At 41.0% G+C, this 15,558-nt stretch overlaps 1 protein-coding gene across 1 annotated transcript in view; it reads left to right on the top strand.

Annotated features, from left to right (window-relative positions):
- Positions 1 to 1,075: 1,075 nt before the first annotated feature.
- DNAAF9 (dynein axonemal assembly factor 9) overlaps positions 1,076 to 15,558 on the top strand; it is an 88,453-nt gene continuing 73,970 nt past the window's right edge. Inside the window, exon 1 of the mRNA XM_063457592.1 lies at positions 1,076 to 1,296. Coding sequence (XP_063313662.1) covers positions 1,229 to 1,296 — 68 coding nt within the window. The 5' untranslated portion in view covers positions 1,076 to 1,228. The remainder of the gene's footprint in view (positions 1,297 to 15,558) is intronic.

The raw sequence follows: 15,558 nt of genomic DNA, 5'->3' as shown, positions 1-15,558 counted from the left end.
ATATATTTGTGTGTCAGTGTATGTGTGTGTCAGTATGTATCTGTGAATGTTTTAATGTCTGTCTGTGTGTATGTGCCAGTACGTCTGCCTGTGTGTGTGTCAGTATGCCTGTGTGTGTGTGTCAGTATGCCTGTGTGTGTGTGTCAATACGTCTGTGTGTGTGTGTCAATACGTCTGTGTGTGTGTGTGTCAGTATGTCTGCCAGTATATATTTGTGTGTCAGTGTGTATCTGTGAATGTTTTAATGTCTGTCTGTGTCTGTATGTGCCAGTACGTCTGTCAGTGTGATTGCACATTGGGCGTAATTGGGGGGAGGGATAGGAGGGGCAGGGCCCAGGGGGCCCAAGAAAATGCATTGCCCAGGGTCCTAATCATATTAAAGACTGCCCTGGTTATACAGCAATCAGTGTGTGTTATTGTGACCCATGTTATTCAGCAATCAGTGTGTGTTTATTGTGTCCCATGTTATACAGCAATCAGTGTGTGTTATTGGGTCCCATGTTATACAGCAAGCAGTGTGTGTTATTGGGTCCCATGTTATACAGCAAGCAGTGTGTGTTATTGTGTCCCATGTTATACAGCAGTCAGTGTGTGTTATTGTGACCCATGTTATACAGCAATCAGTGTGTGTTTATTGTGTCCCATGTTATACAGCAATCAGTGTGTGTTATTGGGTCCCATGTTATACAGCAAGCAGTGTGTGTTATTGTGACCCATGTTATACAGCAGTGTGTTATTGTGTCCCATGTTATACAGCAAGCAGTGTGTGTTATTGTGTCCCATGTTATACAGCAGTCAGTGTGTGTTATTGTGACCCATGTTATACAGCAGTGTGTTATTGTGACCCATGTTATTCAGCTAGCAGTGTGTGTTATTGTGACCCATGTTATACAGCAGTGTGTTATTGTGACCCATGTTATTCAGCTAGCAGTGTGTGTTATTGTGACCCATGGTGGTTATTGTTACACAGTACATATAATATGCGCGTGCACAGTGGGAGAGGAAGTTATTGTGCACGCGCGCTGTATTGACTCCCGGGGGTGGGTGCTCGGGAGCGCGCGGTATGTTGGTGCTCGGGAGCGCGCGCTGGGCGGACCATTGAGGCGAGCGGGCTAATAACGGCCGGCGGTGCGGAGCCGGTGCAGTGAGCGGCTATAGCGGGACACACGGTACGGGCAGGCAGCACACTGAGCACAGCCCGGGCACAGAGCGCAGCACACCGGCCGCCATGTCACTCTGCCGCCCGCTGTCATCCCGGAGCGGAGAGCGATATCACAGCGGCTCTACGGCAACCAGGTAACGGGAGCGCGCATCGGGAACGGCTCTGCCGGGAGCGCGCATCGGGGACATTCTATCATTCTATGGACAGTGTGTGTGTATAGTGACATTCTATGGGCAGTGTGTGTATATAGTGACATTCTATGGGCAGTGTGTGTATATAGTGACATTCTATGGGCAGTGTGTGTATATAGTGACATTCTAGCATTCTATGGCCAGTGTGTGTATATAGTGACATTCTATCATTCTATGGACAGTGTGTGTGTGTGTGTGTATAGTGACATTCTATCATTCTATGGGCAGTGTGTGTATATAGTGACATTCTATGGGCAGTGTGTGTATATAGTGACATTCTATCATTCTATGGGCAGTGTGTGTATATAGTGACATTCTATGGGCAGTGTGTGTATATAGTGACATTCTATCATTCTATGGACAGTGTGTGTGTGTGTATAGTGACATTCTATCATTCTATGGACAGTGTGTGTGTGTATAGTGACATTCTATCATTCTATGGACAGTGTGTGTATATAGTGACATTCTATCATTCTATGGACAGTGTGTGTATATAGTGACATTCTATCATTCTATGGACAGTGTGTGTGTATAGTGACATTCTATCATTCTATGGACAGTGTGTGTATATAGTGACATTCTATCATTCTATGGACAGTGTGTGTGTATAGTGACATTCTATCATTCTATGGACAGTGTGTGTGTGTGTGTGTGTGTATAGTGACATTCTATCATTATATGGACAGTGTGTGTATATAGTGACATTCTATCCTTCTATGGACAGTGTGTATATAGTGACATTCTATCATTCTATGGCCAGTGTGTGTATATAGTGACATTCTATGGACAGTGTGTGTGTATATAGTGACATTCTATCATTCTATGGACAGTGTGTGTGTGTGTATAGTGACATTCTATCATTATATGGACAGTGTGTGTGTATAGTGACATTCTATCATTATATGGACAGTGTGTGTATATAGTGACATTCTATCATTATATGGACAGTGTGTGTATATAGTGACATTCTATCATTCTATGGACAGTGTGTGTATATAGTGACATTCTATCATTATATGGACAGTGTGTATATAGTGGCATTCTATCATTATATGGACAGTGTGTGTATATAGTGACATTCTATCATTATATGGACAGTGTGTGTATATAGTGACATTCTATCATTATATGGACAGTGTGTATATAGTGGCATTCTATCATTATATGGACAGTGTGTATATAGTGGCATTCTATCATTATATGGACAGTGTGTGTATAGTGACATTCTATCATTATATGGACAGTGTGTGTATATAGTGACATTCTATCATTCTATGGACAGTGTGTGTGTGTATAGTGACATTCTATCATTATATGGACAGTGTGTGTATATAGTGACATTCTATCATTCTATGGCCAGTGTGTGTATATAGTGACATTCTATGGACAGTGTGTGTGTATATAGTGACATTCTATCATTCTATGGACAGTGTGTGTGTGTGTATAGTGACATTCTATCATTATATGGACAGTGTGTGTATATAGTGACATTCTATCATTCTATGGCCAGTGTGTGTATATAGTGACATTCTATCATTATATGGACAGTGTGTATATAGTGGCATTCTATCATTATATGGACAGTGTGTATATAGTGGCATTCTATCATTATATGGCCAGTGTGTGTATAGTGACATTCTATCATTATATGGACAGTGTGTGTATATAGTGACATTCTATCATTATATGGACAGTGTGTATATAGTGACATTCTATTATTATATGGACAGTGTGTATAGTGACAATATTTTATTCTTTTTTATTAATGTGGCGTATATAATTATGACTGGCAACCTCAGCAGTATAAAAAGTAATATGAAAAGATCCCTTGATAAAGTTTGGCACACAAGGTGTGCATACTTGTTGGAAACCATGTCAGATCCATTTTATTCTCGGATATGACTTTGTGTTCTCAGTGTAAAGGTAGCCTGTCACCTGGCGATATTTGGGAGAGGTTAGGAGCACCTCTAGGTGTCATTTGTATTTTATTTACATTTTAAAACCAATTTGGGAGTTGTAGTTTTGCTCCTATGCTATTGTACATCGTTTGCGTCTTGATGCATAAGCTCACACTGTGTAGCATGTGCAAACGGCATTGCAATAACTGGGAATGGATTGAAATGGCTCCTGTATATTCTCTCTTTGACTTTTTACTGGCATATAAAACGATATACTTTACATATATTCAAAGGCATTCGGTCACAGGAGGGTGAGGTGTACAGTATTGCATTTTACATAGCAAATGTAAATTGAATTTACTCTGGTGTAACGTGACTTTAATCATGTGGTTGTGCAGCGTAAACAAGCGCCAGGTCAAATCCAAACCATTTTCCGATTTACAAATTTGGTTCTCTGTGTTGTGTCCTAAACCAGGAATTGTCAGGGATAGAAGGGGAAGCCTCAGATCTTTGGATACATTTGCTAGATTTTACCTTTTCAATCTCGGTGTAAAATTAATTCCCTGCGTTTTGGTTAGCCCTGTCACGATTGTCTGTGAAATGATTGGAGAGAGGCAGAGAGATCGTTGCTTTTGCAGCTCCTGTGAAAAACAAAGTTTTAACATTTTTTTTAAAGTTTTAAAATATATTTTATTTAACCCTTTCAGTGCAGATCACAGCATATTACTGTAATCAACCTGATTAGGGCATTTATTTATTAATTTTTTTTGGGATAAAAAAAAAATATTTCTAATTTTCTTTGACCCTTTGTGTCAGTCGCAGCAACCAAAATCTCCCTTAACCCTTTCCCTGCTGCCGTGATCACTATACTGTACAGTTTATCTGCTGTACAGTACTGTATCAGTGATCACTGTGATCAGAGGGCTCTCTGATCAGACTGACCTTTTTTAGGGTTATTTTTATAGATCTGAAAATAACCCTTTCAGTGTACTGATTGCAGCTGCCTATACTGTGATCAGTACATTTATATTATTTTTTGAGGGCGGGTAGTAGGTGTTAGGCAGGTAGATAATTAATTACCCACTTTAGTATATAAATTAATTAATTTGTCCCCCTAGAATGGCACGTCGCTACTCAGCCGAGGAGGCGTATGCCATTCTGTCAGGCAGTGATAGTGACACTCTGCAAGACAGTGACACTATCACTGCCTCTGACATTGAGCCTCTGAGTGAGACCTCAAGTGATGGTGCCCCACCACCACTAACAAGAGGACGCTCAGCAAGCCCAATGCCAGGCGGAGACTGGGTGCCTCCAAATATGATGGCCCCAGAAATACACTGTTACACCTGGCATCACTGTAACAGTGGACGACTGCGAGCCAATTTGTTTTTTTGAGCTCTTTATGTCAGACGATATATTTGAGCTCATGGCTCAGCAAACAAATTTGTTTGCTATGCAGTATCTCTCTGCACATCCGGGGTCCCATCATGGTCGCAGGAATATGTGGAGACCCACGGATGTCGCAGAGATTAAGCGGTTTTGGGCTTTAACCCTAATGATGGGTATTGTTAAAAAGCCCAGTATCAGGTCCTACTGGAGCAAGCAACGCATCCTGGCTACACCTCTTTTCCCTGAGGTTATGTTGAGGGATCGCTACCTGCAACTGCTGCGATTCCTTCATTTTAATGATAACTCACTGTGTCCACCTAGAAACGACCCACTGTTTGACAGGCTATATAAAATTCGGCCCTTTATCCAACTCCTGTCAGACAGATTTTCTGAAAATTATGTCCCCGATAAAGATATTTCAATTGACTAGTCCCTTATGAAATTTAAAAGTCGACTGCTATTTAAGCAATATATTCCATCGAAGCGGTCCCGATATGGCGTTAAATTTTATAAATGATGCGAATCCTGTACTGGTTACACATGGGCGTTTCGCATTTACCAGGGGAAGGATAGCCATCTTGACCCACCAGGATGCCCTGATTCTGTGGGTACAAGTGGCAAGATTGTTTGGGATCTAATCCTTCCCTTGTTGAATAAGGGATATAGGCTATGGGTTGACAATTATTATACCAGTGTACCGTTATTTAAAAATTTATATTACTTTGAAACCCTAGCCTGTGGCACAGTGAGGAAGAATCGCAGGGGTTTCCCCCAAACCCTGGCAAGAGGCAGAAGTAGTAGAGGTTCCTCTTCAGCCCTCCGCCAGGATGAGTTGCTTGCCCTTCGTTTCACAGATAGGAAGGATGTATACATGCTGTCTACGATGCATGACGAAAGTACAGTGCCAGTGTCTGTGAGAGGTAGCACTGAGCATCTGCAAAAGCCGAAGTGCATTGTAGACTACAGCATGTTTATGGGGGGAGTAGACTTGGCTGACCAATGCATACAGCCCTATCTGGTGAACCGAAAAACTAGGACCTGGTACAAGAAAATTGCAATCTACGTGAGCCAGATTGCAATATTCAATGCCTATGTCCTCTATACAAAAGAGGTCATAGGTAGGCCTTGCCCTTTCCTCGAATTCACATTAAGCCTTTTGTCCCGTATGTTATTTACCCAGCCCCCCAATCCCACTTTGGAATCAGGAGATCTCCAAAGACTTTGTGGCAAACACTTCCCTTCCCGAATCCCACCCATCCCTAGTAAAAAAGCTCCCCAAAGAAAGTGTCGTGTTTGGACTCCAGTTATTATTGTCCAACCTGCCCATCTCTACCCGCCCTCTGCATAACAGTCTATTTCAAAGTCTACCATACAGAGCTGAACTTCTGAATCACTCTGTATGGGACTTTGGCAGTTTGTTTGCTTCATTTCCCTGGATTTCTGACCTCGGCTTGTCCTGACTACGCTTTGTTAGCTGCCTGTACCGACCCATTGGCTTGTTTTACCGACTACTCTGACTTCTGGGTTCCCCTGACCTTGGCCTGTCCCTGTTTACGCTAGCCATTCTAAAGTGGCTACACCAAACAACTCAAAATACTACATTTGTAGTACTTGAAATGTGACTTCCCAATAAAAAACTAATCAAAGGGTTAATGCTGTGATTAGCACTGAAAGGGTTACAAAAAATATATATATATATTTTTTTTTTTTTACTTTTCACACAGTGACTCTCTATGTGATATCAAAGATCTCTCTGCCTTCAGATCAAAGTGTATGTGGGGTACTGTTCTATTCATGTGATATAATAAAAACCTGAAAACATGGTACATGTGGGTACTGTTATATTCAAAAGACAGTGTTAAATCAAAATACTAAGTCTCTAGTGCACTAACTAATATCAGGATTATGACATTTCCAGTGAAAATGCTATTTATCTGATTAAATAGACCAAAATCAAAGTAGAAATCGCTACATGGGCCTAGCATTTCTATTAAAATGGCTAGACCAAACATCTCAAATTATGCCATTTGTTATACTCTGGGGTGCCTACTTTTGAAAATGGTTTGCCATAACGGTGGGAATGTTATTACCCAGGCTGCCATACTCTCTGAAAAGCTACATAGGCCCAGAAAATAATTTTGGCAAATTTACAAGCTGAAAGGGCATCTAATATATTTCGCCCTGTGACTTATCAGTAAAATCTGAAATAATAGTACTTGGGGGTACCGTTATATTCAGAAGACAGTGTTAAATCAAAATACTAAGTCTCTAGTGCACTAACTAATATCTGTATTATGACATTTCCAGTGAAAATGCTATTTATCTGATTAAATAGACCAAAATCAAAGTAGAAATCGCTACATGGGCCTAGCATTTCTATTAAAATGGCTAGACCAAACATCTCAAATTATGCCATTTGTTATACTCTGGGGTGCCTACTTTTGAAAATGGTATACCATAATAGTGGAAATGTTATTACCCAGGCTGCCATGCTCTCTCAAATGTGATATAGGCCCAGAAAATCACTTTGCCAAATTTCAATGTAATAAAGCCCAAATGGATAAGCCGTATATATGACCGTGTAACTTTCCAAAACACCATAAAACCTATACATGGGGGGTACCATGGTGTTCATGAGACATCACTGAACAGAGCTAGGAGTGTTTCAGGGTAGTAAACTATATACTAACAATAATATTATCAGTGAAAGTACAGATTTTATGTGAAAAATGCAAAAAAACTAAACAAACGCTAACTTTGGCTAGGGTTTGTGCCCAAGTGGCTACTACAAAAGACTGGGCATACCCCATTTTGAATACCCTGGGATGTCTACTTTTTCAAATGGTATGCCATGATGGGGGTAATTTTCATTTCTTGGCTGCCATACGGTCTCAAAGGCAGCCTGGACACTGCAAACTAATCTAACAAATTTCAAGGTGAAAAAGCATAAATGGATAAGCCGTATATATGACCCTGTAACTATACAAACCTCATAAAACCTATACATGGGGGGTACCATGGTGTTCGTGAGACATCACTGAACAGAGCTAGGAGTGTTTCAGGGTAGTAAACTATATACTAACAATAATATTATCAGTGAAAGTACAGATTTTATGTGAAAAATGCAAAAAAACAAAACAAACGCTAACTTTGGCTAGGGTTTGTGCCCAAGTGGCTACTACAAAAGACTGGGCATACCCCATTTTGAATACCCTGGGATGTCTACTTTTTCAAATGGTATGCCATGATGGGGGTAATTTTCATTTCTTGGCTGCCATACGGTCTCAAAGGCAGCCTGGACACTGCAAACTAATCTAACAAATTTCAAGGTGAAAAAGCATAAATGGATAAGCCGTATATATGACCCTGTAACTATACAAACCTCATAAAACCTATACATGGGGGGTACCATGGTGTTCGTGAGACATCACTGAAAAGAACTAGGAGTGTTTCAGGGCAGTAAACTATATACTAACAATAATATTATCAGTGAAAGTACAGATTTTATGTGAAAAAAAAAACCCAAAAACGCTAACTTTGGCTAGGGTTTGTGCCCAAGTGGCTACTACAAAAGGCTGGCCATACCCCATTTTGAATACCCTGGGATGTCTACTTTTTCAAATGGTATGCCATGATAGGGGTAATTTTCATTTCTGGGCTGCCATACGGTCTTAAAGGCAACCTAGGCCACTCAAACCAATCTGTCAAATTTCTATGCAGAAAATAAAATAATGGACAAGCCATATATTTGACCCTGTAACTTTCCAAAACCCCATAAAACCTTGCATGGGGGGTACTGTTTTACTCGTGAGACATTTCTGAATACAAATATGTATGTTTTATTGCAGGAAAACCGAACAGTATTCTGACATTAACAGTTAAATTGCCATGCTGAAATTGAAAAATAACAAGATTTCATAAATTTTTCAAGTTTTTTAGATTTTATTCATATAAAATGGAGTTCCATATATGAATGTTTGATATTAAATGAAAGCTCTGTTTCCCCTGAACAAAATGATATATATAAGAAGTGTGGGTGCACTTAGTATGAAAGAGGTAAATTATTGTTGAACAGACATATAGTAAAATTCTGTGGTTTGTTTACATTTTTTTTGGATCACAACTTGTACATTTGGCTGCGGTCTTAAGGGGTTAATCCAGGCAAGGGGGCAGGAAGCAGAAAAATGCAAACAGTCCAGTCACTAATGTGGATAAACCTTAAATCTTCTACATGTCCACATTGGACTCACACACTAATGGCTGCTAGCAAGCATGGGTACGTAATTGAACTCTCAGACCGTTCTCTCACGATCTACAGCCTCTATTTTGCTAGAATATAATAAAGCATGGCAAAATATGGTTCCTACCTCCCAGTGTAACTTTGGTGGACTGGAAGAGGTTCCTTTCAGACTGCAAGTCACCATTGCTGTGTACTGTTTTAGCACATTCTCTGGGTGAGAAGACTTTTGGTGAACACTACAGTTTTGTCTTGTCCAGTGTTGTATGTGTTTGTACTCACAAGCGGATTCCTCCAGTCGCCTTCTGAGATTTGATGTCTTTGCATGTCTTGGGTGCATGTTCTCTCTACTTAATTTGAATGCTATCTGTCTCTGTAGTGTTTTTACTGTGAATACCTGAAAAAAGTGAACATTTCTTTAATATTGCTTTAAAATTTAATTCACAAATTTCAGACGTCCGTTATCCCAGTTTTGCTTAAAACAGGAATTAGACACTTATTCATAGGAAGGCTTGTGCAATGCATCACTTCCTGCTGTCATAATGTAAACGATTACCTGCTCTGCCATTCATTATTGTGTGCACTTCTGAGTGCTGGAGAAAATATATATACAATGTAGAGCTATTTATAACTCATATTTTGTCCCGATAGTCTGCCAAACCTATGTCTGTACAGATAAAAATCTCAAGATCACAGTCTTTGTATGATGTTATTTCGATAATTGCACATCTGTGCTCCCTATTCATTTTGCGTTGCATCTGCTTGTCTGTCAAACTTGCCCAAATAGTTTTTCTATTGTGTTTTCAGTTCACTACAATGTATTTATGAATATATCTAATACATGTAGACACACAGTTAGACACCGGTTATTGAATTTACTGAGCTGTGTTCTTTATATAGAGCCAGAAATAATCTGCATTCTAAGCTAAACTGTAGTGATTATGGTGTCAGCATGCTGTTCGTGACATCCACCGCTTCTGTGTCTAACCTGTGTAGATCAGCCCCCTAGGGTCCACTTGGTCCCAAGCTGTCCATATCAGTATTGCAGTAGTAACCATTCTGCATTGGCAATTTCAGTATCAACATTGTTTGGACATGCACAGCCAATGGATGTCTTCCAAACACCGAAGGAATTGATATCAAGCTCCACCCCCTCTGTACGTCCAGTTGTCTGGTTACAATTACATGTTTGTTAGTACACCCATTGTACAGCGCTATGGAATCTGATGGAGCTATATAAATTCAGTGAAATTTCTGCTACATCGGAGTCTCTCTTTTGGCTCTCCAGTGCTATATATTGCAAACACATTGTGGGAGACCTATCAACGTGTCCTGAGAAGTGTCTTTTGTTTGTATTTACTAAAAAGACACTATAAGCAGCTGCATTGTCCCTGTTATTTCGCTCCCATAATGTTTTGGAGATACGGCAGTGTTTTACAATGTGGGGCTAGACACAGGCTTTCACCCTGACATCGAGGTCCAGGTCCGAGTCTAACTTGGTTCCTGATGTTGAGCAATGCAGGCAGCTCCGATTTGCACACACCTGCACTGTACTGAGAAGTGATTGATTGGCAGATCTTCAGGAAAGAATGACATGTTTAGAGTGGCGGAAAAAGTGATGGAAAGGTTAAAACATTGTGTAGATTCAGACAGAATGGTTACGGCACAAAAGATGTAACAGGTGAAAATTCCCAATAGAATTAGTAAATTGTGCCAAAAAAGGCACAAAACTGTTGATGGCACTTTAATAAATTCCTCCTGCTGTGCTACTAATGACTGTTTTTAAAAACAACTGATAATTGGGAGCCACAGTGTCTGAGTGGCTGTGTTTAATATGCTGCAGGGATCTGGTGTTTAGTGAGCTGGAAGTAGGAGTTTGTTCCTAGATGTGAGCACATGGAGGGGAAGTCATCAATTAACAGGCTCTGAATCTCTCTGGCTGAGCTCATCCCCCCCCCACCACGCGCACACTCATTCTCCCCCCCCCCCCCCCCCCGCAAGAAAAATGTCTTATTAGTGGTATCTCCTCCTCTTCTGGCTACTGCGCACTGAAAGGTCACACAATGGCTGGCGCCCTGTCAGCTGCTGACTCTCAGGGGCTTTCCTGTGATAGCAGCAGTGATAAGGATCAGAAAGCTGCACTGATTGTGTTTTTGCATGCTCACATTATAAACAATGATCCCTATATTTAGAAAGTGGCCTCAAACGATAACGGTCAAGCCCTTGCAGTGCCATACAAATATGGACAACATTTTCATTGAAGATGTGGGAATCCAGACGTTTTCCCCAAAACCAGGGCGCAGCACCCTCTGCTTACTATAACGCTATTTTATACGTCAGCATGTAGTAGTATTGATGTTAAGACTGTGCCTTTAATGTCACGTAGAATTGGTGTTGCCCTCCCCTGCTGCCATCGTTAACGTTTAAAACTGCTCTGTCCGTGAAAAATTATTTATTAGCATTTCATAGGACAAATTAGGGACTGCTTTGTTTTATGGTAAATCCTAACTTGAAGGGACACCAGGACAGTGATATACATCAAATTATAAAAATACATTATTTATATTTTATTCGCCCCCCACCCCCATTGGGGTATATGTAAAAACTGCCTGCAAAATCTGCAGATATGTTCTCTTTAGCCTTTTGCAAGCCCTCCCTAACCCAGCCCATACTTTCTGTGGCTGTCCAATCACGGACTTCCCAATGCAGCTCAATGAGTAGTCTTTGTAAGGCACGTGCTCTGGGCAACTGCTGCCACTTGAGTTTAGTTCCACTGAGATAACCAACCAGGAAGTAACAGGACCATTTGTGTGATTGACAGCTAAGGGGGTGTACCCAGGTTAATTTATAAAAGTGTCAATTTATATGGAAATCTGCACTTTTGTAAAACGATAAGAGGTCGCGCTATTCAGCAAGCTAAAGTGCTTTAGTGGTCCAGAGCTTCCCCTATTACTTTTTTGTCTTGACTGTAGGAATCGGGCTTTGTTTTGCTCATTGTGAGACATGCTCTTCTTCAGCTGAAGAAAGAACTTGTTAGAGTCTTGGGAGGGGGAGTGGGCATCTTCAACTATGTATAACTTTCTTCTGCTCCCCTGGGCCAACGTATCCCAAGCAACGATATCACCACAGGGGGTGTTTGCAAAATATGTAAAGACCCCCTAGGGTGACTGAGCTGCTGTAAGCGTCAAAGATATTTTAGATGTTTTGTGTTTATGGTTTCTTTTTTCTGCCTTGCACATCATTGCTTATAATGACAGAAATCTATGTCGCTGCAAGCAGGCCCCTTCTTTTAGAGAGCGTGGGATAAAGCTATACATCTTCCTCTAAAACATTGGTACGTTGTGTGCTCACTATTCAAGTACTTGCCTCTCAGATTGGTTATATATATATATATATATATATATATATATATATATATATATATATATATATATATATATATATATATATATATTATGTGTCTGTTTAACATGTTCCATATACTGGGGTGTTCTGGAATGTTAGAAGACCCATTGTTTGTTCCAAAGTTTAAATTCTATGTCCTGCCCACAGTTGTGTCTTTGTAATGTAATGCAGACAGCTGGGACAGGCTGTGAGTGAGCTGTCTGATGTCAGCGTGGCCAGCTGACTAGTGGCTGGTAAAAGACCACGATGTCAACAACCTCGAGTAGCTGTGTGCGGCTTTCCTAATTTTATTCCAGCCTGAGATCCAACACTACAGAATGCCAAGACATAAGTAAACAGACATTGTGAGGGGGTGTTAAATGGAGGGAGAGTTAAATGAAAGGGGGTGAAAATGAAATCAGGCCGTGAATGAAGGGGATCAAAAAGAAAGGGGGCAGAAAGTGGGGGGGGGGTGGAAACCTGAAAACTATAGAGCTGGGATCGACCACCTTCAGCAATCCAGATCTTGTTGTTGTTTATATAGTGCCAACATATTCCACAGCGCTGTACAATGTTATAAAGGGGGAGGGGGGGGGGATTTGACAATAAATTAGACAGGTTTACAGATGTTGTGCACTACATCTCCCATGATGCTTTGCCAGCACTCTGACTGTAAGTGCATTATGGGAGATGTACAAGTGGTGGACTAGAATGGACAGCACAGTGTGAATACCCAGCAGTATTCCGATCAGTGTGTTCCCCTCCTGTCTGTTACCAGCTGCCTTCAAGCTAACCATGTTCTAACTAAGAGGGATGTCTGGGCAAGAAATAACAGAGTCCAGGAAACCAGAATACTTCCATTACAGACAGAATTAATATTAATTCAATATATCTATCTCTCACACAAAACAGCCACTCACAGATGGTGGATTGCATTTTAATGGGAGCAGACAATTTGAATTCCTCATTTTAGCCACTTTAAAGGTACACTATAGTCACCCAGACGACTTCAGCTCAATGAAGTGGTCTGGGTGCCAGGTCCCCCAGGTTTTAACCCTTCAGATGTAAGTTTGTTTTCCTGACACTATAGTGATCCTTTAAGGTCCTGAAAGAGCCAGTGCTTACACAAATCTTGACATAGCGTGCCAGTGACCAGCATCTCAAAAACCTCACTTTATCTGGTTACAGCCTTTCAAATTGATTGAGAAGGGCAGCTTATCTGACTGAAAACCAAACAGGTCTTAAAGGAACACTCTAACATTAAATAGAACTCTGCTGCTTTCCCTGTTAATTGCATTACTGGACACACCCACTCTTGTCAAATAATACTATAGATATATAATTATTTTATTTTTGTTATGCGTGATGACACCGAATATGAAGATTCAAGAGTACTTTGGGGTAAATCATTCACTAACAGATCTCAAAATGCCTTAATTGATATTGATTGGTTATGGGGTTCTAAGTGGCCTCAATGTCTAATTATGGCATATTTAAAAATTAGCCAATCCAGCGTAAAGGGCAGGTAGTAGCTGGATTTCCAGTTGGATGGGGCCTGTTACGTGTAATTGTGTGTAAAGGTCTAACCCAGGATGATTGTAGGACAATGATTGGGGGGACTTTCATCTAGAGCTGGGGGTCTATGTTGGTGCTCCATCTCTATATGTTTATAACATGTTTATATGTAAAATTACATTTTGCTTTAATATTTCAGATGTGTAAACTAATGCCTTTTTTTTTTTTTTTTTTAAATCTTCCATTAATGTTTTTGGGGCGGGGGGGAAATATCTATTGAGTTCAGCTCCTTGTACGATGCTATTGCTTACAGGCATATTTTCTAATTATGGTTTCCTGTAGCCGAGGGTAACAGGCGTGAATTTGTGTATATACTCTGCTTGGATGGACTGGTTACTGTCATTAGGAATACGCCTTGGGTTTAATGTATACATGACCGCTTCTTACTGGAAAGCTGCCGCAGCTCCTGGGTTTGTTGTAGAGACTGTGTTGCAGTAACCATTGCCAATGTTTAGTTTGACTCTTTGAAGCCTTTCTAGTGGGACAGAGCCAAAGATAAACACATCTCACAGTGACCGTCAGAATTATTTAAATGCATCCCTTGACCTCCTCCCCTTTCTGTGGATTTACTGGAGTGTCCCTTTAACTCTTGCATTGCTGTCCAGTCAGCGCATGCATGTGTACGGCACTGCTGGAGAATATACAAAGTATGTGACGTTTGTCCTGTAGTTAGTCTGACGTGCAAACGCTTACCTAAAGCATCATGGGATGTGAAGTTGGAGCCGCAAAGTTGTGGGTTTTTTGATAAAAGATAAATGGAACTGTCGCTTCTGCTTTAACGGAAAACTGGCACTATAGTTCCCCCTGTCCTTCCTCGTGCGCCAAGGTGTGTATGTATATATGCATGTGGCTGAAGGATTCTGTCATATTCTATTATACGTATCTTCTTCTTTATTTCCTTAGCAGCATAGAAAGGATTGTATGTATTCAATAGGAAAAAACAAGTAATTTTAGCAAGGGTTAAGTATAACATTGTACCACAGCCTGTAACTTTCATTGCTGCACCCTCCTTAGCTCAGTAACTCAACATTGCTCTGTCCTTTTTATTGTACTGTATAATTCACATTGTTCTGTCATTTTAATTAACTTTCACTTATTTTTCCCTTGGACAAGTATGTTTTGCTTCACTGTTTCTGTGTTACCTGTTTTTCCCATGTAGTGTACTGCGGCAGTGTTTTTTTCCTATGCCCTTAGGGTGCCTTTCTCTCAGGGGTCCCCCACCCAGTTTACACCCTTTCCCCTTCTCACCGGGTTAGCAGTAACTTGTTTTTCTTCAACTCCTTCTGTCTTCTGAGGGTTCCTCTCATGGTGAGACAGGCCCGCCTACTCTCTGCACCTGGATTGTTCACCTGCCGCTCATGCATGCTCAGTTCACACGCACGTCATGTGTCAGCCATATTTGGTTTGGCAAACTTGCCGCGCTTTCTCCCTTTGCTCCTTCCAGAGTGCAAGCAAGCGGATTGACAATCCCTGTTGCTGGGGAAACTTACCTGTGCTTCCCAAACCATTCCTGAGGGAACACTCTGTCAAATCGCCCATGCTCTGTTGTGCTGCTACTTCTGTTGGAAGACTGGTCATACTCAACCTGCAGGACGCATATCTCACTGTTCCTATTGCCGAAGACTGCCAAAATCTCCTTCAGTTGCTGTGGTAAGGGACCGAGTGACGTTTCACGTAATTCCCTTTCGATCTTTCTCCAGCCCCCTGGTGTTTCACCAAACT

The sequence above is a fragment of the Pelobates fuscus genome, chromosome 6, assembly GCF_036172605.1.
Source record: "Pelobates fuscus isolate aPelFus1 chromosome 6, aPelFus1.pri, whole genome shotgun sequence".
Taxonomy (NCBI): Eukaryota; Metazoa; Chordata; class Amphibia; order Anura; family Pelobatidae; genus Pelobates; species Pelobates fuscus.
The sequence above is the reverse complement of the archived record's forward strand: the minus strand, read 5'-3'. Positions and strand labels throughout refer to the sequence as shown.